Source organism: Osmerus mordax, chromosome 2 (assembly GCF_038355195.1).
Source record: "Osmerus mordax isolate fOsmMor3 chromosome 2, fOsmMor3.pri, whole genome shotgun sequence".
Classification (NCBI taxonomy): domain Eukaryota; kingdom Metazoa; phylum Chordata; class Actinopteri; order Osmeriformes; family Osmeridae; genus Osmerus; species Osmerus mordax.
The window spans coordinates 234720-256720 of record NC_090051.1 but is presented as its reverse complement, the minus strand read 5'-3'; the positions used below and the strand labels follow the sequence as shown (position 1 = coordinate 256720).

Sequence of the window (22001 nt, the reverse complement as noted above, 5' to 3'; positions counted from 1 at the left end):
ACAGTTAGCACAACTATACAGTAATAACAGTCATAATAGTGTTAAGAACAGAAAATAATAATTTGTAAGACACAGTGACAACAAAACCGAAACAAAATCAAAACAAAATCAAAACAAAAATAACTAAAGTGAGTAGTTACAGTGAAATGGACAATACATATAATAAATAGAACGCAAGATTTTAAGGCTGGTTACAGTACACTCAGGCTTTCCCTCATTTCATGGCACTCTTTAAGAAATTGTCCATATAGGGGGGCTGTGTGTCCCTCCCCTAAGAGTACTTCCATCTTTTCATCATCGGACAGTGTGGTGAACGATGGTATAAGGGTTTCAAATTTATTAAAGAAATGCTGTCTGGTATTTCTGTAATGTTGGCAGTGTAGTAGAAAGGGCCTCCATGTCTCTACCCTCACCTGTCGTACAGTGACCACACTCTACCCTCACCTGTCGTACAGTGACCACACTCTACCCTCACCTGTCGTACAGTGACCACACTCTACCCTCACCTGTCGTACAGTGACCACACTCTACCCTCACCTGTCATACAGTGACCACACTCTACCCTCACCTGTCGTACAGTGACCACACTCTACCCTCACCTGTCGTACAGTGACCACACTCTACCCTCACCTGTCGTACAGTGACCACACTCTACCCTCACCTGTCGTACAGTGACCACACTCTACCCTCACCTGTCGTACAGTGACCACACTCTACCCTCACCTGTCGTACAGTGACCACACTCTACCCTCACCTGTCGTACAGTGACCACACTCTACCCTCACCTGTCGTACAGTGACCACACTCTACCCTCACCTGTCGTACAGTGACCACACTCTACCCTCACCTGTCCTACAGTGACCACACTCTACCCTCACCTGTCATACAGTGACCACACTCTGGATTATTTTGGTAACCAGGTTTTTTTGTGTCTGCCTTTTTCAATGGCTAGACTGTGGTCACTGATCCTGTACTTGGTCAGGATCTGTCTCTGTTTTATATCTTTAACAGTATAAAAAACATGTAGCCAATTCATAATCTCTGTTTAGGGCCCGATAGCCACTTAGTTTGTTTTGTTTTCTGGTTCGGTTGTTCCAATGTTCCAGATAGGCCTTTTTGGTTTGTTGAACACTTTGGTTTACTCTGATTTGTGATTGTAAAGCAGTGCTGATATGAGATGGGACAATGTCAGGTATTAGCTGGTTAGTAAGTCTCAAGACCAGTTGACTGAAAGGACTCTTTTTGGGGTTTAGTTCTTGGGTTTGCAGTGCTTCAAATTGCAGTATATCTTGGGGACTTGATTTGAGATGCATCCAGAATTTTAGTGTTTTTCTCTTGATGTTTATAATTAATGGATATCAACCTAATTCTGCTCTGCATGCATTGGTGGGTGTTGTCCTTTGTATGTTCAATATAATTCTACAGAATTCAGGACAGGACAGCGGAGGCAGTTATCTGAGACCCTACAAACACACCCACACACACGCACACACACACACACACGCATGCACACACACACAGATTTCCTGCTGGGAAGACAGAGGTGAGATCTAAGGGTTAGGGTTAGATAGACAGTGGGATCTAAGGCAGTGGAACAGTGCTTCCTTTCTCTTTTTCCCTTTTTTCTATCGATCTAGTGGTTCTCTCTCTCTGTATATATCTAGTGGTTCTCTCTCTCTGTATCTATCTAGTAGTTCTCTCTCTCTGTATCTATCTAGCAGTTCTCTATCTCTGTATCTATCTAGTGGTTCTCTCTCTGTATCTATCTAGTAGTTCTCTCTCTCTGTATCTATCTAGTGGTTCTCTCTCTCTGTATCTATCTAGTGGTTCTTTCTCTGTATCTATTTAGTGGTTCTCTCTCTCTGTATCTATCTAGTGGTTCTCTCTCTGTATCTATCTAGTGGTTCTCTCTCTCTGTATCTATCTAGTGGTTCTCTCTCTGTATCCATCTAGTGGTTCTCTGTCTCTGTATCTATCTGGTGGTTCTCTCTCTCTGTATCTATCTAGTGGTTCTCTCTCTCTGTATCTATCTAGTGGTTCTCTGTCTCTGTATCTATCTAGTAGTTCTCTCTCTCTGTATCTATCTAGTGGTTCTCTCTCTCTGTATCTATCTAGTGGTTCTCTCTCTCTGTATCTATCTAGTGGTTCTCTCTCTCTGTATCTATCTAGTGGTTCTCTCTCTGTATCTATCTAGTGGTTCTCTCTCTCATACCCCTTTTCCACCAAAGCATTTTGGGTTCTGGTTCAGAGCCAGTGCTTAATCTCGAACCAGTTATTTGTCTTTCGACAGCCTAAGAACCAGCTCCCAACCAGGGAAAGTGGTTCTTAAGTAGCACCAAAACATAGCTGGGCTAAAGTAGGAACCAAGTAAGAACAGCTCGCGTCAGGGGCGGGGTTACCGTGACCAACAAGACGAACAGAATCCTTTGACCACCATTGCTCTACGTTTTTACAATTTATATTTCAGCTAAACGGTATGTGTAAATCAGCAACTGAATTAAAATGTGACGAGAAGTGGGCAGTGTAGTTGCTGAAAATGTGCTTATTTTATTGATGAAACGGCTAATTTGTAAATTTGCTCCGACTTTTCAATAACCTAGCTAGCATCGCAGTGCAGTGCAGACACTAGTTGCTGCATTTTATTATAACCCTTTTAAATGAGTGAAATGACGAACACTAATGTTAGGAACTATTGAGCCTATATTTAACACAAATGTAATACACAAGCACTATACAGCAAAGCTTTATACAATGTTTTAAAATGTTGCGCTGATAATGCCAGTGTTGTCATACTGCTGCGAGTCCAGGGTATTGCGCAATAGCCAAGAAATCCCGCATCTCAACCTCGCGTTCTTCGGATTGATAAACAGCCATTAGGTGCGCTCGACATGGACTGACTTCATGCAGCGCTGCAGCCGGCTGCAGGCGGCTGACTTGAAACAATGGCAATTTTTTCCGTTCTTGTGTTCTTGCGAACTCGTTTGACGTCATCTTTCATTGCCCAAGTACAGTTCCAATCCAAAGAACACAAGTCAACAAGAACGCCAAAAATACCCGGAAATGTTCCTGATCCGCTCCTTTTATCGAGGATGCATTGGATGGTGACTTGACCAGCGAAAACGCTTCTGATTTCCCAGAAGTCCTTGCGGACTTGCAAGACCATTCTCGCAAGGACGCTTGCAAGAACGTTCTTCAAAAGAATGTACTTGCGTTCTCAGCGTTCTTCGCATTGATAAACAGCCAGTGAATTCTGGTTAGACTTTTTGTCAACGCAGCAAACCACGAGAAGCTGGAATGTCCGACTTCACAGAGACGTTTTCAACTCCGCCCCGACTGCAAGCGGCTACTCTCGCCGGTCGTTTCATGCAGCCGCAGTCCATGTCGAACGCATTTATATTTTATTTATAATTAAACTTTAAATTAGAATCCGTGCAGTTGCTCTTGAGAAAATGCGCTCGTCTACACCATAGATATATATAAAGTCTAGATGTCTTATGGTGGAGTTTCGAACGTCCGCACATGGCGGCCATCTTGCAACAGTCAACTCGCTCACCCATGACATTGTGTTGATGCTACATGCACTTTTTAAATGACCATAACTTGCTCAATTTTCAACCGATTTTTAAACAGTTTGGTTTGTTATCAACGTCAGAGATGTCGTTATGCCACTGAATACTTCTATTCTTAATTATTTTTTTATTTTTTTTATTATTCATTAGTATGCAGTGGAATAACGACATCTCTGACGTTGATAACAAACCAAACCGTTTACAAATCGGTGTAATCTGTATCTATTTAGTGGTTCTCTCAGTTTCTATCTAGTGGTTCTCTCTCTGTTTCTGTCCATCTCTCTCTGGAACAACAGTATTTCATTCTTGTGTTTGTCTGTTTTTATCTCACCTTGCTGGTGACGGCTGGGTCCAGATAACCTCTCAGCTTCTGAATGTATGTGTGAGGGGGGTTCTTCACCTGGAACCTTTCCTGTTGGGGGGGGGGGGGGGGGGTGCACAGAGAACAACACATTACACTACATTCATTACACGTGTAAAAAGTACACTCACACAAATACGTACACACAAAAACTTGTGTAAAAAGTAATACAAACACAGACACACACTCAGTCATACAAACACACACACTCTCAGTCATACAGACACACACACACACTCTCTCAGTCATACAAACACACACAGACACACACACACACTCTCAGTCATACAAACACACACACAGACACACACACACTCTCTCAGTCATACAAACACACACACAGACACACACACACACTCTCTCAGTCATACAAACACACACAGACACACACACACACTCTCAGTCCTACAAACACACACACAGACACACACACACTCTCTCAGTCATACAAACACACACACACTCTCATTCATACAAACACACACACAGACACACACTCTCAATCATACAAATACACACACAGATACACACACACTCTCTGTCATACAAACACACACACTCTCAGTCATACAAACACACACACAGACACACACACACACTCTCAGTCATACAAACACACACACACTCTCAAATACAAAGGAACACAAGCACACACATAAACACACACAGAGCCTCAAAAAGTATGACGCAGAAGCAGTCTCTTCCCGTTTCAGCAGCAGGACAGAGCAGGCCGTGCCGGGTGACTGTGTCAAACAGACAAGAGGTCGATATGACAGGGTATCTAAAGGACATGGACAGTCCAGACATGTGGCTATGCAGAACAGGTATGAAGGTCCCACCTGGTCACAGATGAGTTCCCACTTCTTCTCATTGTCGTACTGACGCAGTAGTCTGGCTTTGTCTGGAGGGAGGTTCATACAACTCTGAGAGAGAGAGAGAGAGAGAGAGAGAGAGAGAGAGAGAGAGAGAGAGAGAGACAGTGAGAGACAGAGAGAGACAGAGAGAGACAGACAGAAGGAAAGAAAGAAAGGTCATATTAATTAATGTTGATCGATGACATCTGGTTTGATGGTTTGACTTGGTAGTCAAGTTACACACTCACAAAAAGGTCAATAACTCCAAACATTTTTATGGTCTTCATTAAAGCATCAGATACACTATGTCTGCTCATGTGACACGGAGGGTGTCTCCCTCTACACCTGCAGGGAGGGTCCTGGGTGAGGGAGGGTGTCTCCCTCTAGTGAGGGAGGGTGTCTTGGAGGAGAGTAGTGTAGAGAGGGGGAGGGGGGGGGAGTTGATCTAAGTTGATCTCCACCACTCACACAATACACACACTGGCTACTGCATGCAGCACAACCTTCCGCCACCCACACAGCACACACACTGGCTACTGGGAAACAAGAGAGGAAAGTGTGGTAATTTCCAGAGTGTGCTGCTACTGGAGGTTCTGTTCTCCTCACAATCCATCAGCAGAACCTTCTATCAGGGTGACTGTTCAACCAAGAGACCCCAAGTTTGTTCCGTCGCTGGATTTTCCGAGGCTGTGTCCGGTGGGGAGGGCGCGAGGAAGATGGATGAGGAAGATCTTCAGACTGACGTCTGTGTCGCACTAGCAATGCATATGCCGGGATACCCTGCTATATACCCCGCCCTATTAGGAAGGTGTGCCCCGATTGCGTGATATGACGAGATGCTCGTGATGCGTGATGTCTCGCGTCCCCTGCATGAACCAGCTCCGCTGGTTGTTTTTCCATGACTGAGTAATAACAGGATGCAGTCTGAGTGGCGATTATACCATACTTCATGCCCGTGTGTAAACACTGTGTGTCTGTGTCTGCCACACCCTCGCTGCCACGCCCTCTCTGCCACGCCCTCTCTGCCACGCCCTCTCTGCCCTGCCCTCTCTGCCACGCCCTCTCTGCCCTGACCTCTCTGCCATGCCCTCTCTGCCCTGCCCTCTCTGCCCTGCCCTCTCTGCCACGCCCTCTCTGCCCTCTCTGCCATGCCCTCTCTGCCCTGCCCTCTCTGCCACGCCCTCTCTGCCCTGCCCTCTCTGCCATGCCCTCTCTGCCCTGCCCTCTCTGCCATGCCCTCTCTGCCACACCCTCTCTGCCACGCCCTCTCTGCCACGCCCTCTCTGCCACGCCCTCTCTGCCCTGACCTCTCTGCCATGCCCTCTCTGCCATGCCCTCTCTGCCCTGCCCTCTCTGCCATGCCCTCTCTGCCACGCCCTCTCTGCCCTCTCTGCCATGCCCTCTCTGCCCTGCCCTCTCTGCCATGCCCTCTCTGCCACACCCTCTCTGCCACGCCCTCTCTGCCACGCCCTCTCTGCCACGCCCTCTCTGCCCTGACCTCTCTGCCATGCCCTCTCTGCCATGCCCTCTCTGCCATGCCCTCTCTGCCCTGCCCTCTCTGCCCTGCCCTCTCTGCCACGCCCTCTCTGCCCTCTCTGCCCTGCCCTCTCTGCCATGCCCTCTCTGCCACGCCCTCTCTGCCACACCCTCTCTGCCACGCCCTCCCTGCCACGCCCTCTCTGCCACGCCCTCTCTGCCATGCCCTCTCTGCCCTGACCTCTCTGCCACGCCCTCTCTGCCCTCTCTGACACGCCCTCTCTGCCATGCCCTCTCTGCCACGCCCTCTGCCACGCCCTCTGCCACGCCCTCTGCCACGCCCTCTCTGCCCTCTCTGCCACACCCTCTCTGCCCTGCCCTCTCTGCCACGCCCTCTCTGCCACGCCCTCTCTGCCACGCCCTCTCTGCCTGTGAGGAGAAGCAGCTCCAGCACTCATCAGCTGACTGGAGAACCAGAGGAACCAGGCTGCAGCTGACTGGAGAGAACTGTCTCCAGGGCTACATTCTAGTCTGTCCAGACACATACCACCACTGCTCCGCCACCTTCCTCAACACATTAAACAGAACCTGACACCTGAGCACACAGTCCGGGGGTATTCCACTAACTGGAGGGTAAAATGTAAACCCTGTCAGATGCTCTGGATCACAAGTCTGGGTTAAGCTGGAGAACACCTTCACCTAGCTTCTCTTCTGCTCTGGCATGTTATGCCTGGAGCCCATTAGCTCTGCTGGCCTTGGGACAGATCTGTGGTGACCTCACAGACAGGCTGCGTGTTGGTTACTGGCTGGCTGGGTGGGTGGATGACTGGTGTTTTCTGTTTGGTGATTCTCCTAGTCAAGCAGCATTGCTCTCCAACCTCTCCTCCTGTCTCCTGCTCCTCCTGGATTGTGACACCCACTCAGTTGTCAGGGCTCTGAATTCACCATTCAATGACCTGGAGAATGTGTGTGTATGTGTGCATGTGTGACGGGTATGTAACAGATTTAGCCACGCTCCGTCACGACAAAGTATCGTTCGCCACTCGCGGGATTCGAACGCTCGACCTCCGACTTGCCAAGCGCAACCACTACCAACTACGCCCAAAAAAAGCTAGCTCTTCGTTGACACGGGTGGCCTGCTACATACCTGAGGAGTGAGTTTCCCACCGTTACACATGTATGAGGTTTGTGTGTTTATGTGTGTGTACATTCACAGTGTGTGTATTAATGGGGTGCTGGTGACTAGGAGAGGAGCAGATCAACTGGCTCTACCTGACCAGAGAAGACCTGCCTGGGCTTAGATCCACCCCTCACTAGGGACCCCTCCTGGTTAGGGGTGGATATTGAGGTATTGGTTAGTTTTGGATGTGGATATTGATTTAAACTCTCCATGCCACACCGAGCAGGCCCTGCAGGGAGAGCTGTGGAGAGGTTCCGACCGCTCTGGAGGTCCCTGGTGCGTAGCTCAGCTGGAAAAGGAAGCAAATACTTGAATATCATGATTTTCCTTCCTCGGCTGAGAGTCAATAAACCTCTAGATTCGAAGACGGACATCAATATTCCTCAGGATGCACATCATCACACTTCAGGATGCATATCATCACACCTCAGTGTGACATCATCACACCTCAGTGTGACATCATCACACCTCCTCAGTGTGACATCATCAGACCTCCCCAGTGTGACTTCATCAGACCTCCTCAGTGTGACATCATCACACCTCCTCAGTGTGACATCATCACACCTCCTCAGTGTGACATCATCACACCTCCTCAGTGTGACATCATCAGACCTCCTCAGTGTGACATCATCAGACCTCCTCAGTGTGACATCATCAGACCTCCTCAGTGTGACTTCAACAGACCTCCTCAGTGTGACATCATCACACCTCCTCAGTGTGACATCATCAGACCTCCTCAGTGTGACTTCATCACACCTCCTCAGTGTGACATCATCACACCTCCTCAGTGTGACATCATCACACCTCCTCAGTGTGACATCATCACACCTCCTCAGTGTGACATCATCGCACCTCCTCAGTGTGACATCATCAGACCTCCTCAGTGTGACTTCATCACACCTCCTCAGTGTGACTTCATCACACCTCAGGATTCTCACTTCAAAGAGTCCGCCCTCTCTATCCTGTCTGCTCTCTGCCCCCCCCTGTGCCTGGATCTGGGCCTCGGTCTACAATTTCTCTCACAGAATTTCATTTCTTAATAATCTGGCTAATCCAGTCTGCGTTTCAGACGATCTGACCGCATGACAGAAACTTTCCCAGCAGCACAGAGGCAGTGAGAGGACTGCCTAACATGTAACAACCGCTCTGTGTAACATGTCTAGTAGTCAAATCAAATCTTCTTCTATCACTATCGCTTCTTTTTAGTTGTCCTTCTCTTTTTAGTACTCTTTAACTGCAGTCTTTAACAAGAAGCAGGCAGGCCACAGCATGTGCCTACAGCTGTTTGGGTATTAACAAGCAGTAATACCAGTCATAAGAGTTTCTCAACCTTGAGGATATGATTGCCTGGTGATCTGTTCTCTCAGATCAACTTGGCTGCATCTGTCCCAGCTTCCTGCCTGTGGCAAACGTTTCTTGCTGACTCTGACATGATGAAAGTGTTCCTCTGGGCTGAGTCGTATTAACACGACATGGGGAAGAGGGATGTTGTTCAGAGGATGTCCTTGTGCAAACTCAGCCCACGCCATCAAACAGTCCCCAGCCCCCATACTGCACCAGTCTCCAGTTTACCAGCCTTGGGGATTTGAAAGCCAAATAATTTGCAGAAAGAAAAGGAACATTTGCACACATCACTTCATTATCATCATAACAGGTTCTCTATTAGAGCCAGGGGGGAGGTGGGGGGGTGGGGCACATATGCTGCCCACCTAAACACACATCCCCTCCTCATTAGCGCAGCGTGGATCCTTAATCCCTGAGCTGGGTTCTGAGGGGGCACAGGTGTCCCTTGTCTGTCCTCAGATTAGCCGGGTAATCCCCAGGACCCCCCCACTGGGCGCCACAGCAACCTCTTCCTCCTCGCTCACTCGCTCGCTCGCTCACTCACCACCACAACAATGGCAGTGTTTATGTTTGCAAAGCTGCTCAGTGGAACTTGTGCTTGACAAATGTTCGAGCCTGACCGAGTCAGCGTTTCATGTAACCTACATTACGTCCCGATTGGACAACTGTAATGTGTTGTTCTCTGGCCTCCCAATTACCTACCAAAAAAATTTACAGCGGGTGCAAAATGCTGCTGCTAGACTATTGACCAGAACAAGAAAGTTTGATCACATAACATCTACTCTTGTCTCTCTACACTGGCTCCCTATCCAAGCCAGAGCTGACTTCAAAGTTCTACTACTAACCTACAAATCTCTGCATGGATTGGCACCACTGTACCTCTCCGGTCTCCTTGCACCCTATTGCCCCGCAAGGACACTTAGATCTCAAGATGCCGGCTATCTGGTGGTTCCCAAAATTAAGAAAAAAACTGCTGGAGGTAGGGCGTTCTCATATAGAGCACCTCTTCTCTGGAACAAATTACCTGTCTCAATTAAGGAGGCTGATACTGTTTCGACATTTAAAATTAGGTTAAAAACGTTATTGTTTAGTAAATTCTACGATTGTTAAAGGTAAGTATGTGTGTATTTACTTCTATGTAAATCTGGGGTGTGTGTTTGCCTATGTGTGTATCACATGTAACTTTTAAATTGTAATTATAGCTTATATGTTCACATTGCCCCATCTGGATGTTACATCTAGATGTTACAAATAAAGTAAATCCGTTGCTGTATATTGTTACTGTTAATGTGTCTGTTACTACAGATTTCATGTTCCAACCGAGGGGGGCTGTCGCTGTCTTGGTGTGTGGGGCTGCATCAAATACCCCTTTTTTTGCTCTGTTAAATTGCTGCACCAGTCCACACTTGACCGGTGGGGATCTCAATCTATTATGACTGTAACTGTTAGCTGCTCCTGGCATTCTCTAATCCCTGCTCTCCTCTCTCTGCCCCCCCCCCCCCACACACACACATCCCTTGTGGTGTGGGGGGTTTGAGCTGTCAGCACCTGTCTGGTCGTCGGTCGGCCAACTCTGGACCTGGTCGCGAGTCTCCCGGTCCTGTCCTACATCTATAAAGTTGAACAATGGATTTTGGTGTTTCAAAACCCATCGACACTGTATGACTATGTTTAGCCTGTGTTCTGCTCTTCTCTCTCAACAACCGTCTCTAGAGGAGGGGATCCCTCTCTGAATTGCTCCTCCCAAGGTTTCTTCCATTTTTTCTCCTGTTGGGAGTTTTTCATTGTCTTCCTTGAGGGTTTAGGTTGGTTGAGGGGCATTTCTATGGGCGTATGTGAAGCCCTCTGTGACATGCATGCATGTAAAAAGGGCTATACAAATCAATTTGATTTGACCCTGATACCACACCTCTAGACCTGGTGACTGACCCTGATACCACACCTCCAGACCTGGTGACTGACCCTGATACCACACCTCCAGACCTGGTGACTGACCCTGATACCACACCTCCAGACCTGGTGACTGACCCTGATACCACACCTCCAGACCTGGTGACTGACCCTGATACCACACCTCCAGACCTGGTGACTGACCCTGATACCACACCTCTAGACCTGGTGACTGACCCTGATACCACACCTCCAGACCTGGTGACTGACCCTGATACCACACCTCTAGACCTGGTGACTGACCCTGATACCACACCTCCAGACCTGGTGATTGACCCTGATACCACACCTCTAGACCTGGTGACTGACCCTGATACCACACCTCCAGACCTGGTGATTGACCCTGATACCACACCTCCAGACCTGGTGACTGACCCTGATACCACACCTCTAGACCTGGTGACTGACCCTGATACCACACCTCCAGACCTGGTGACTGACCCTGATACCACACCTCTAGACCTGGTGACTGACCCTGATACCACACCTCCAGACCTGGTGACTGACCCTGATACCACACCTCCAGACCTGGTGACTGACCCTGATACCACACCTTCAGGGTGTTTCCTGCTTTGAAAAGGCAAAGACGGCCTTTGGCTTTTCTCACATCGCCTAAACCTTCAAGCAGAAATAGCAAAAACATATATAACTAGAGAGGGTACAATTTCTGGGGAAATTGTAGGGTGTGCTTGCTTGCGTATCCCATCCCAGAGAGGGGGCTTTCACACCTAACCTGTTTGGTCTGTTTCAATAGAACCATGCTCCGTTTTCTCTGTAAGTCCCATTCGTTTGGAGAGGTGAGAACACGCATTCAAACTCTTCTGCGGACCAAACAATCAAACCATTTAGGTTTAGTTGTGAACGTAATCAAACGTAATATATTACCTATTATAGAAAGCAAAGCAAAATGTAGTTGAATTGTGGGTTGAAAAGGATGTTGACTCTTGACAGAGACAGGGGACAAATGGAATTCTCATGGACCTGTATATAAACCTGGGTACAAGACCAACGAGCAACCCAAAAGACGTGGCCGTGCAACACCAAATCATAACAATTAAGGATAGTATCGCAATCGCAATACGCTGCTGTTGCTCCATTGTTGTTCGTTACAATGTGATTGAGTTTTTTTCACACAGCTGCAGCAGGTTTGCTCTGTTCACCTCACTGGTTTCAGCCATTTTTGATTCATCTTCCGAAACCAAAAAGTAGTAGCACCAGTGAGTCTGATGATACTGGTTGTGGTATTTAGAGTCCGGGGGCCCTCTCACCAGTGACGCACTCGCAGGCGGCTAAGCACACGTCTTGCCCCGCGTCTGGGACCGCGTCCGGGACCGCGTCCGGGACCGCGTCTGGGGGAATCCCTCTCTACACTGGGACTGTGAGCCACGTCTGTGCACAGCATCACTTCCAGAATCTGTCAGGCCAAGCATTCCTTTCAGAACCCTGTCCATTACGTCATCCCTATCTTGTGTGCCGTGCAGCAAGGCCTTGAGAGAGGCAACACTGCTGGGTGGGACCATTACAGACATGAGACAGAGGACCCTCCATCACACAACTCTTTTACTGGTGGGTAAACAGGACCGGCTCCGAGAGGCTTTGAGCTCTAACACAGGCCAGTCAGGCAGCCATGTTGGCATGTTGGGAGTTCTCACTTAGACGGCAACATCACTGGGTTAACTGGAGGGTCAGTAGAAAGCTGGGGGAAATATTTGACTGCAACACACCCTTCAGGGAACTATAGGAACACACAGTGAGTTAACTTTGAAATGAATCAGCTAATCGACTGATCCTTGGTGTCATCCTATACTGTAGATTGCATGATTTTCCTGTTGTCCAATTACTCAATCTTCAGGCCGTATTTTTCTATTTACAGGGATGGCATTGAGTGTGTGAAGAAACCTAAACATCTGCCTGATCTCTCTAGGCTGGTTCCCTGGCGTGGAAGCCCCCAACATTAGTTTGATCCCAACGTCATTGGCCAACAGTTGTAGGCCTACATCTCAGTTTGACAATAACATTAAGGCTGAAACCTGAACAATGACACCGGCTGTGTTTCCAGCGTGTGCATGTCCTTGCGTGTGTGTGTGTCTAGGGCTCCAGTGTGTATGTACATACATGCGTGTGTGTGTGTCTAGGGCTCCAGTGTGTATGTACATACATGCGTGTGTGTGTCTAGGGCTCCAGTGTGTATGTACATACATGCGTGTGTGTGTGTCTAGGGCTCCAGTGTGTATGTACATACATGCGTGTGTGTGTCTAGGGTTCCAATAAACCTGTTGACAATAGATTTCTGCCTTCTTTGGATCCTAAGAAGCTAGCGGTCACTGAGGCGTACACACCTCCCATTTGGCACCACACGTGTTGCTTCTGGCAACAGACTTGCAACCCTAACCCTCCTGGTCACTCAGACAGCCTCGTGACACAGCCCACCAGGACCCGGGCCGACGGTCGTGCGACAGTCGCAACTCCAGTCAGAGGAAGGGAGACTGTGTGTCTGTAAAAACTTCAGCCGCCAGCATCAGTGGAAGCAGAGGTTAGAAGCTGTAGCAGCACAGTGACCCTGAGGTCTGACTGCAGGCTGGAGGTAGCAGCACAGTGACCCTGAGGTCTGACTGCAGGCTGGAGGTAGCAGCACAGTGACCCTGAGGTCTGACTGCAGGCTGGAGGTAGCAGCACAGTGACCCTGAGGTCTGACTGCAGGCTGGAGGTAGCAGCACAGTGACCCTGAGGTCTGACTGCAGGCTGGAGGTAGCAGCACAGTGACCCTGAGGTCTGACTGCAGGCTGGAGGTAGCAGCACAGTGACCCTGAGGTCTGACTGCAGGCTGGAGGTAGCAGCACAGTGACCCTGAGGTCTGACTGCAGGCTGGAGGTAGCAGCACAGTGACCCTGAGGTCTGACTGCAGGCTGGAGGTAGCAGCACAGTGACCCTGAGGTCTGACTGCAGGCTGGAGGTAGCAGCACAGTGACCCTGCCTGGTTACGTGGAGGGAGCTCTGTCCCTCCAAACAGGTGCATCTCCGACAGTGGAGGAAGTATTCATATTCAGATGTCTCAGAGGCAGTACTGAGGAAACTGTCACTAAGTAAACACGCCTGATAACACACCGGTTCTTGGAATCACCACAGCAACAAAAGAACAACTAAAAGCCTCTGGTGCCATAGCACTCACACTCAGATTGGTCGAGAAGTCTGTGTGACATTCTAACAGGTGCACGCCTACGCTGTGTCCTATATTGTTTTCCTGTTTGTCAAGGGAGCCCGGTCAAGGCGAATCGTTTTATTATGAGGCCAACACAGAGGACATAAAACAAAACCCCCTCTCTTCCACAGAACTTACAGGCTGACGAATCACATTATCTACCACAGCTGTCACCTTGGACTCTGCACAGAACCTGCCCACAATGCACTTCACCATGGGGCAGCGTGCCAGTAGTCAAACCCTAACCCTGGGCTACACTACAGGCTGGCTGGACAGACAACAGGCAGGATTGTTTGGTTCTACATAAATCAGCCAGGCCGGGCCTATAGGGGCCTTGACCCCACACCTGCTCCTCACAGCAGAGGGAAAAGATGTAACAACAGGCTACTCTGGACAGCAGACCAGACTGGTGCACAGGGCGCTGGTCCACTGTGTTGTTAAAGTTCAGTCACATGATGACGACACTAGGAGACATCTGTTTGTTTGGGTTTTTTTATTCAAGGCCAGACAACGATTTGACTCGTGCTTCAACAGAGGAAGGCCAAGCCGAGAACTTGTTTAAATGACCTCAGTATCCTGGAGTCTTGAAGAGTGTAGTCTAGCAAGCCAACACTGCAGACCTGTGTGGGCAGGAGACACCAGGTAGGAAGAGAGACGCTCAGTCAGCCTGGTCCTATTCCACCACTAGACAACCAGCATTAATATAGCTTAGCTACACGTGAAGCAGGAGTCTAACACCACCAGCATTAATTTAGCTTAGCGACACGTGAAGCAGGAGTCTAACACCACCAGCATTAATATAGCTTAGCTACACATGAAGCAGGAGTCTAACACCACCAGCATTAATATAGCTGAGCTACACATGAAGCAGGAGTCTAACACCACCAGCATTAATATAGCTTAGCTACACGTGAAGCAGGAGTCTACGCCACTCGGCCTTCCGACCACACAACACCACCATGGAAAATCAAGACAAAACCAAAAACACCCCCAAAGGTGCCAATGTCCAAACTGAGAGTGCAGCGATTCAGGAGCCGAGATGATGCAGCTGATCCTCAGGCAGCAGAAAAGGGGGTTCCAGGGCCTGATGCAGGCTGCTTGGAGTACGTTACACACAGACACACCTCAGCAGGCCTTGGGATGACCCTGGGCTGGTGGCTGGTGAGGCTTTATCACTTGGCTAGTAGCACTGTGATTAAGTCCTTGTCTGCTGTGGCTTATTAGGACAAGCAACATTACTGGCCCAGGAGTACCATGTCTGACTGCTGGATGCCTCTTGGTCATGTTTGTGGCCTCTCTGGACACTGTGAAACACACATGCTCACACACCCTAGGTTCTGGTACTGGGTCTGAGTTGGGTTTGGTTCTGGGTCTGTCTGCAGTGCCAGGCTCCTTGGTGGGTCTTCTCAGAACAGCTGTGTTCCTGTGGCCTGCTGCACAATGCTCTGATACTGCTCACCCTGTGTTCCACAGAGAAGCACCATTGTCCTTGTGCTTTGTGAACAATCCACATGATAATACAGAGAGCTGTGGCTTATTCACGTTCCTGTGTGAACTTGGCTGAAGTCTAATGTGTCGTAACAAGAACCTGAAACGGTGTAAAAGGCAATCTGCCAACTTTACTGATTGAGGAATGTTGACGGTGGATAATATCTAAGATCAGACTGAGTTGACGGGATACTGACACCGGAATCCCAATAAATAACTGAAAATGAAATGCTGAAGGGCTCAATTTGAAGCATTTCCACTTCACAACAGTATCTGAGAAGAATAACAAAAAGTAGAATAGATCCTTTGGCTGCCTTTAAACAAAGCAGCTTAGATGTAATCTGAAAAGACTATTGAGAAGACCAGCTATAACAACAGATAAGCCCCTCAACCCCATATGGCATTTAAACATGTCCCAGTAACAGCCACAACAGTCTCCACTTCACTGGCCGCTCTGACAAAGTCAGCAAAGCCTAAATGAAGATGCATGACTGTGTTCAAAATAGTGAGCACATAGTGAGCACTCAGCACACTATTTCCATTTAGTCATTTAGCAGACACTCTTATCCAGAGCGTCTTACAGTAAGTACAGGGACATTCCCCCGAGGCAAGTAGGGTGAAGTGCCTTGCCCAAGGACACATCGTCATCTGGCACGGCCGGAAATCGAACTGGCAACCTTCTGATTACAAGCCCGCTTCCCTAACCACTCAGCCACCTGACTCCCTTTGAGATCCAGTCCTAGAGGGTGCCTTTTGTAGCACTGACTCATCTTCCTGTGTTGCACACACATCACAATCACAATCAGAATGGGATTTATTCGCCATGAAAGTTTGCACAGACAAGGAATTTGCTTTGGCAGGAAGGTGCATACAATAAAGTTTTCTATTCTAATATATTCTAATCCCACTTAGTACTGCTAGTTTATGTACCCTTAGTATAGATAGTCAACATATTTAAATTTTAGGTATATGTTTATTGTATGCACCTTCCTGCCAAAGCAAATTCCTTGTCTGTGCAAACTTTCATGGCGAATAAATCCCATTCTGATTCTGATTCTGATCTAAACATATAGGGACCTAAAATGTAAATATGTGGACTATCTATACTAAGGGTACATAAACTAGCAGTACTAAGTGGAATTAGAATTAAATAAAATATAAGTTGCCGTAATTTACAATATAAAAATACAAAAATACAAATATTACAAAAAATACAAATTTACAAGATACAATTTTGTAATGCAGTGCAAAAAGCAGTGTGTTTTAAGTGTGTAATCTGCCTGAGCCCTCTCCAGACAGAAGCAGTCGTTTGCAGAGAATTGGTGTTTTAGTCTCTCCGAATACAGTCGTTTAGCCTCCCTCACCGCCTTGCTAAACCTGTTCTTCGGACTCCTTGAAACTGTCTTTGTCCCCACTCCTAAACGCGGCCTCTTTCGCTGACCTCAACCTTCTGAGTTTAGCTGTAAACCAGGGTTTGTCGTTGTTGTAGCTCACCCTGGTGCGTGTTGGTATACAGCAGTCCTCACAGAAGCTGATGTATGATGTCACAGCCTCTGTGAGCTCATCCAGACTATTGGTAGCAGTCGTGAACATGTCCCAGTCAGTGCAGTCCAAGCACACCCGCAGATCCTCCATAGCTTCACTGGTCCACTGTTTTGATGTCCTCATAGCAGGCTTACAGCGCTTTAGCTTCTGCCTGTATGCAGGAATCAGGTGGACCATGGCGTGGTCAGAGTGACCCAGTGCTGCTCGGGGGACCGCATGGTATGCTTTGCTGATTGTAGAGTAGCAGTGATCCAAGGTGTTTCCTTCTCTGGTAGGGCATTTGATGAATTGTCTATATTTTGGGAGTTCTTGAGTGAGATTGCCTTTGTTAAAGTCGCCTAGCACAATAACCAAGGAATCCGTATTTTCATGCTCCACACTCAGTATCTGGCTGGCGAGCACACGTTGAGCCTCGTTGACGCTAGCCTGAGGAGGCATGTAGTTAGACGCCAACCAGAATGAATGATGCAAACTCTCGTGGCGAGTAAAAAGATCTACAGTTAATAAAAAATTATTCCAGATCAAGAGAACAGTGCTGCAGAATCACTGTCACATCTTCACACCAGCCACTGTTAATGTAAAAAAATACAAATACCACCGCCTTTCGTTTTGCCAGAGAGCACAGGGTCACGATCCGCTCTCAGCAGTTTGAAACCTGCTAGCTGTAGCGCAGTCTGGGATCAGTTCACTCAGCCATGTCTACGTAAAGCACAAAACGGAAGATGAATGAAAGTCTCTGATTTTCCACCCCAGAAGCTGAAGTTCATCCAGTTTGTTGCTCAGTGAACGCACGTTGGAGAGAAATATCCCCAGTAACACTGTGCGTGCCCCACGCCGACGGAGTCGCACCAGTGCACCGGCTCGTTTGCCTCTCCTACGACGCTTCGCTGCTAGGACAAAGCCGAGGGTGGCTTTGACTATAATTCCCACAAATTCTGCCGCTGGAAGCAGAAAAGTGGGAAATAAATCCACAGGAGTTGTAGTCCTGATGTTTAGAAGTATTTCTCTTGTTAGAGAACCTCGGAAATCTTGGCAGAACACTGAATTAACAGACAAAACAAGACAAAAAAGAGCGCACCTAACGACCGAGGCAGCCTTCATCGGCGCCATCTTGAACCTGAAGCTACTCACTTCACCTGAGAACATCCAATGGTTCCAACTTAAGCAGTGTGGCAAGCCAGCGTGGAAGACACCTCAGACACACTGTGCTCCAGGTGGACGGGTGTGTCAGTGGATTGTGTTTTAGGCTAGTTGTTGAGCTATATCACACAGCATAGTTGAATCAGAGTAAACTGAATATTGAGGACCATGGCTACAGGCCCATGCTAGGTAACCTAGGGAAACACTACAATTCACCATTCAAAGCTCCAGTTCAACCCACCTCTCTTTGATCCTGTTTTCCCTGTACAACATCCAACTGCGGTGTCACGGGTGCTATCGCAACCACGCTAAAGCTTACAGACATGCTTTGTAGTGAAAGAGATTTACAAATGCCAAACATTCACTCAGAAACTTCCTTTCCCTTTTGGTCTAACATGAATATGACATAGTTGACATTTATTTGATGAAAACTGCATCTTGTATCATGTGAAAGCTGTTTTTCACATGACAGAGGCTTTGCCATTGCTGTCCGGAGTCAAGACTAATTACAAACACCCATGTTCATTATTCCACGCAACAAAGGTAGGTAAAGGACTGATACATAGTTTAGTGTGGAACTAGAGAACAAACTCAGTCAAACTATCACCAACTTACACTCCCAGGCATTTGTGCAACTTGTGAACGGATATTAAATTCCTGCTCATGGGAAACATCACTAGGCAGTCCCCTGGTCGTAGCTTAAACAGAGAACGTTTACATTATGCCTGCTCTTCATGGTCAAGGTCATATGTGAGAATCTTTGTCTCAATTTGGCAGAGAGCCTTGTATGATATCTACACCAGGTCTAGGGGTCCTTGGTACAGGGGTCTGGTTTATTTCTGTAACAAAGACAGATGATTCAGGCAGCAGGAAACCTTGACTCTCCAGTTGTAAACGACTGATCTTTGTTGTTGATCAACTCTACTACTCTTGTTCTCCTTTTTGCCAGACAATCAATTTATAATGGGTCCTAGTGTTAAATCAACATGTAGCCTAATAAAAAGGTATTAACAGTCTATAGCCTACGTCTTAAACAGGGATAATGACCATTCAACTCAAATATACTGGTCTAGTTACCATGAATACTCCTCCTTTAGGCTTTACTAGCCTACAGGAAGAGGTTAACGAATCACGGAGGACAACTCTGTGGTCCTATATTTCTCTCTGGAGATCTCTGCCTGCCTGGGCTGCCAGCAGGCACATAAGCCTGATGAGATGAGACACACAGGTGACCACAGAAGATGCCTTATGAGACACACTGGTAGGGTTGGGTATCGTTTCAATTTGATCGACTCAAATTTGATCGGTTACAATTTTTCAAAAGTTTTGAGAAAATATTTACGAATATGATGTTCTTTTAGCTCTGATTCTGATGTGCAAATAGACACAGGAGAATATCCATTTATATTTCTGTGAAAAACTCAACTTTGTGCTTTCTATTTATTTAACAACATAGGCCTATCTTATCCTGTACTATACACTATATAGCCTAACTACAAAAAGCATCCAAAGTTGATGTCAAATTATGAGATGGAAATAAAGATGAGGGAGGGGGCGCCTAATAGGGATGGGCGGATCGATCCTAAAGTATCGATATTTTCGATACTGGCATTGTATCAAAAGGATCGATTCTCAATTTGAAATATCGATCCTACCTGGGATTTCTTTTAAACAAATGATTTTATAATATTTTTATAATAGTTGTAGGCCGTATAGTATAGAATGTTACTTAAATAAGAAAGTCAATGGGAACTATTTTTTCTTCCGCTGTGTCTGTGGTTATCATGAGTTCATCAACGGCAGCGCGCCACGCTCTCTCACTCAGAGATGCACTCGCAGATTTGAGTGCATTGCTGCGGTCATGACTGAAAGAAAAAGAAGCATAATCTGGAGTTATTTCACTCCAGTTAACAACGATGAAGCTTTATGTGACATTTTTCAAACAACAAAACGCCATTGTGGCAATACCACAAACATGACAAGCATCTAAAAGTTAAACACCCCAGGGCTCTAGAGTGCAACCAATTTGGTCGCATATGCGACCAAAATTTGTACGGGTGCGACTAAAATTTTTACTAGGTCGCACCGGTGCACCTAACCTCCTCGCATCCGCTGCCTCTCCAGGAACGAAGCGTTTGTTTCTTTTTTGACGGAACTCGCACTCATGGTTGGATCATATCGTGGTCTAAACTAATCAGAGACAGAGATGGGGCGGGTCTTTGCCTCTGATTGGCTGTGGTCCAGATATTCCTGTAGGCCTACACTGCTCCGTGCTGTGTGATTGAAATTACGACCTGAGCACCAGAGAATCAGTTATGGCAGACCTGGGCATTGTACGGCCCGCAGGTCCACAACCGGCCCACAGGCTGTTCCAATCCGGCCCGCGTGAGGTAAATCTAAAATTAAAAATAAATGTGTTGAGCGGTTGTAAATATGTAGTCCTGAAACACTAGTGATCAGGCAATTTACATATGTGCGTTTGCGCAACCTCACCGACAGGAGTTAGGTGGTTAGCCCTCGAAAATGAAAAACGAAAGGTTGATACAGAATGTAGAGTTTTTAACAAGACATGGACTTCTAAGTATCTGTTTAATGAGGTCAAAGTCAAAGCTGTGTTCTTAGTTTTGGAGAACAGGTCGCTGTTTTGAAGGATTACAATTTGAATCGGCACTAAGGGACTCAAGAAAAAAACTAACGCGAACATAATAAGAACTTGACTGATTCAGTGGGCGCGGGCTGATGGTTTGCTAGTTAAATTGCACACTCGGATCATCACCTGTCAGCTGTCCTTCGCATATCCACCTCAGACATTCAGCCAGATTTCGATGCACTTGTTCAAGCCCACTGGATTCCTCTCACATAACAAAATGAACTGCAAAAAAGTATTGCTTTTTGTATAAAGTTGATCAATTGCATATCTTTAACATACTGCAAAACAACTTTTCAGTGTTGGTGAAGATTAACTAGTTACAAATAAAATGAAACACTGATGTAATGATTATTTTAGTTTTTACTGTTACTTCGATAGTCTTTTCCTAGTTGACCAACATGTAAAATATTTATATAAATATTTACAGAATGTCCTTATTATTCTGATAACCAGTAGCAGCTAATCAAAATATATACTTTACTGCTTTTTACAATGGGAGAAAATGAATAGTGAGCAAAATTAAGTTCAAGTTATCGTTGATGCGGCCCTCCAACACATTTCAGGTTTCTCATGTGGCACCTTGTCAAAATTAATTGCCCACCCCTGAGTTACGGAGCTGGGCCATGGAGCTAACCCATGGAGCTAGGATGTTGATGCTAGGGAGAGTGGCAAGCTGGTTTAGCCAAGGCCAAAGGGCAAGAAAGCCAAATTACATCTGAAGGGCATGCGACAGCAAGGGGGGACCTGCTATAAGACTTTGAGCCATGAAATGTTAGTTCTCAGTTCAGGGAAGCACTTTTAAACAGTAGCACTTTCTATTTTAAAATGTTTTATTTTGCTTGCAATGTTTTAGTTTGGCAGCTCAGTGAAGCACTTAAAATATTTTTATATACAGTTTAATTGTGCGTCAAATAAAACCAATATTTACCTACACCTTATTCTTGTTTAAGGTCATTTACATAATATATATGAATGTATATGGAGCGCGATAAAAAGGTGACCTTGAAGTTGTGGCGACGCAAGGAAAAATTTGAGTGCACCTAAATTTTGTGCTGGTGCACCTAAATAAAAAAGTTAGGCGCACCAGTGCAACTAAGGGAAAAAGTTAGTCTGGAGCCCTGCACCCTAAAGAGCACAACGAAATAGGTACAGTTGACGCGAGCAGAGGAGGCAACACAGACACGTAATGCCTATTGCGGTTTATTTAAGCAATAAGGTACGAGAGGCAGTACTTTATCGCCAATA

The 22001-nt window shown here is 46.9% G+C and overlaps 1 protein-coding gene across 2 annotated transcripts in view; it reads right to left on the bottom strand.

Annotated features, from left to right (window-relative positions):
• Positions 1-22001, bottom strand: part of fmnl2a (formin-like 2a) — a 66579-nt gene that overhangs the window by 39463 nt on the left and 5115 nt on the right. For both annotated transcript variants that reach the window (XM_067254843.1, XM_067254851.1), the window contains exons 2-3: positions 4770-4853; positions 3901-3981 (exon numbers count right to left, since the gene is read on the bottom strand). In XM_067254843.1, the coding sequence (XP_067110944.1) occupies positions 3901-3981; positions 4770-4853 (165 nt within the window). The remainder of the gene's footprint in view (positions 1-3900; positions 3982-4769; positions 4854-22001) is intronic.